Below are 3,014 nucleotides of genomic sequence, written 5' to 3' on the forward strand. Positions count from 1 at the left end.
GGGGAGTGGCTGCCTGCACCAGGACGGCTCTTCCCCTGAGGGCCGCTGATCCAGTGTGAGGATGAGCCAACCGCCATTGATTTCTTTTCCCGTTATTTGTCTGAGGAGTGCGAAATGCCTCCTGGGAGGCTCCAGGGGCCCCCTGAGAGTTTCATTTGGATCTGGAGCCCCACGATCCTTGGGCCCGATGTGCCCCACCTGAAAAAGGGCCATGACGAGGCTTTGCCTGTGGAGATATTTACCTGGGCGCTCACTTTCGAAGATGTAGGATTCTCGTGTCTTCAGGGACCAGTACAGAGAACCAGTCGTGTGCTGCTGTGCAGAGATTCTGGGGGATGCGCTTCTGCCCCAGTCCCTCGGGAGGCTCATCCATCCCCCCTGTGGGTTGCACGTTCTTTCAGGCCCTGGATCTCTTCTGAGACCAGTTCACAGTGCAGACTCAGGGTCCTGGTTTCCCACCACTGCCTCCTTGGCTGGGAGAAGCTGAGGAAAGTCATCTGCCTGTCCTCTTGTGCCTCTCGGAACGCAGAGGAGCAGCACCGTGCGGCCAGGTGCTGGGGTGGCTGTGGGGCAGTTACGGCACCCACCTGGCCTTCACATCCTGCCATCATTGCTCTGTTTCCCTGTAGGCATGTCCAACCATCCCCCTGGGATAGAGCAGGGGACCGTCCACAGCACAGAGTGACATGGCGGGCCCTTACCCTCCATCCTGCCTGGCAGAGCCCAATGGTGGCTTCTCCAGCTTCACCTGCTCACCCCTGGTTTCAGGATGGAAGCCCTAGTAGGAAGGTGGGAGACTGGGAATCAAGTGAGGAGGCTCCAAGGAACCTGGGTGTGAGGCCCCATTAGGTTAGGGGAGAAGCAGGAGAGCTCTGAGGGGAGGGGCAGGGAACTCAGGATGAGATTGTGCGGAGTTGGCCAGCGTCCCCCATTGCGGGTCCAGAAGACTGAGCCTCTGCCCACCTGGGCAGGGGTCTGGGACATGTGGAGGTGACGCCCTTCTCCTGACCCTGGCTGGCCCCTGGGCGGCCAGCAGCAAGTCCTTCCAGGACCGCAGGGGCGAACCCAGCAGCATCCCCTCTCCACGCCCCACCTCCCTGGGGCTGTCCAGCTGCTGCTCACACTCGTGGGACCCCTGGGGAGCCGGGGGGCCCCATGTGCTTCACGGTCCACCCAGGGCATCCCCAACCAGAGTTGGGCCCAGGGGCGAGGCGCTGCACGGGTGGACACAGGGGTGTGGACCTCGGGCCGGGATGGAGCCAGGAACACAGCGTGAAGAGCTGCAGACTTCAGCGGGACAGGGAGCCGCCAGGGCTGCCCTGCCGCCCCGCAGGGACCCAGGTGAGCCTGGACGTCCCTAAAGGCGAGGAGCACGGAGACAAGGGGCTCCCTCGTTGACACCCCCCTGTGGCCACAGGGACTCACCAGCCTCTCCAGGGTGACGGGAGCATGTGCAGGGCATGGCAGCTTGCCACAAGAGTGTGGCCCACCCACTCCCTCTGGGGCCTGGGACAGGAATGCCTGCCTGGGGCGGCTTCCCCTGCAGGGGGCTGAGGATGGCCCCCTGGTCCCCAGGTGTGGCCTGGCCTCTGGCAAAAGCTCACACCAATGCCTGAGAGTCCCCGGTGGCTGGGAGACCCTTCCTGGGGCGCTGGGCAGCTGCTGTCCCCAGCAGGGCCAGTTCGGTTGGGGTTGAGGGAGTGAGTCCTTCCTCTCAGGCTTCCTGTCCATCCCGGCTTCCTCACCAGGTCTGATTATTGGCTTCTGCAGTCAGCCCACGGTAGAGAGCTCTGTCCCTCCCCCGGGGCCATGGGCTGTCCCCACTCCCACCCCCACCCCTAGAGGCGCAAGGACAGAGCTGGGGGGTCTGCAGGAGGCAGGGCAGCAGGATGCAGCGACGTCTAGATCTCCCAGGAGGGGCTGGGAGGCCCGGGGCTCCGGCAGTGGTGCCCACAGACACAGAACCCCATGGCCTTCCCAGAGGGCCCGAGCGGCCCATTCACCCCGGCACCTCTGCTTCCGCACACTTGGGAGTCAGGGAGCCTCACCCTCGGGACCAGGGGTGCTCAGCACACGGGACCTCCTTGGGCCAGGGTCCCCTATCCTAGGGCCCTGGTCCAGCTGTTGTTCCCAGCAGGAGGCCAGAACCCAGCACAACCTGAGGACAGGCCCTGCCCCCACCCCCAGAACCGCATAGCTGAGCAAGGGGGGAGGTGGGCTCAGTCTCAGGGGCAGGCTAGCGACTCTCAGCAGTACCCCCACCCAGGGGACGTCACGGCACCGTCACACACAAGTGTACTTTATTGCATTCAGTTGTGGTCAGGCAAGTCTGTTTAAACACACGGTAAAGGGGTGGGTGCTGAGGGCCGGACCGGCAGCTGGGCAGCGTGGGAAGCGTGGCCGGCAGCGGACGGTGGAGGACTTGGCCCTCGGCCATATGCAGCTAGTGGTAACCTCTTTGTTTGCGGTTATTCTAGACCAAGGTGCCAGTGAATTTAAGAATCATGAACATGATGATCAGAAGGAGGCCCAAGACCAGGGCCCAGATGTTCAGGCACTTGGCGGTGGAGGCATAAGTCTGGGCCCCAGTGACATCACCCACCATCTTCCGGTCCCTAGACTGGGGAGAAGAGATGGAGAGTGGGATCAGGCGCGGGTCCCGGTGAGAGCCAGGGTGGTCCCCGTCCACAGGCCCTTCCCCACCTTCCCCGTTCCCCGGAGCCTGAGCAGGACAGGGCCCCTTGGGTCCTCTCCCTCTTGGGGCCTCCAGCTCCTTCTTCAGGCTCAGCCTCTCCTGGAGACCCCAGGGCTCGCCCTTCTGCACGGCCTCTTCTCTGGCCTCAAGCCCCATCAGGGCTGAACAGCCTTTGAGTACGTTGTGTGCATTCTGGACCAGACTTGAGGTCTGAATCCAGAGTGTGGAGGACGTAATTTCCCTAATTATTCTGGGAAGGAGACCTTCTTGGGGATGGTGGGGACATAGGCTGACCCTGCCATTCCCATGCTCGCCCATG

General features: G+C 63.1%; 1 protein-coding gene across 1 annotated transcript in view; it reads right to left on the reverse strand.

Annotated features, from left to right (window-relative positions):
* Positions 1 to 2,283: 2,283 nt before the first annotated feature.
* Positions 2,284 to 3,014, reverse strand: part of LOC115306004 (interferon-induced transmembrane protein 3-like) — a 1,511-nt gene continuing 780 nt past the window's right edge. Inside the window, exon 2 of the mRNA XM_029956157.1 lies at positions 2,284 to 2,620. Coding sequence (XP_029812017.1) covers positions 2,474 to 2,620 — 147 coding nt within the window. The 3' untranslated portion in view covers positions 2,284 to 2,473. The remainder of the gene's footprint in view (positions 2,621 to 3,014) is intronic.

The sequence above is a fragment of the Suricata suricatta genome, chromosome 11 (assembly GCF_006229205.1).
Source record: "Suricata suricatta isolate VVHF042 chromosome 11, meerkat_22Aug2017_6uvM2_HiC, whole genome shotgun sequence".
NCBI classification, from domain to species: domain Eukaryota; kingdom Metazoa; phylum Chordata; class Mammalia; order Carnivora; family Herpestidae; genus Suricata; species Suricata suricatta.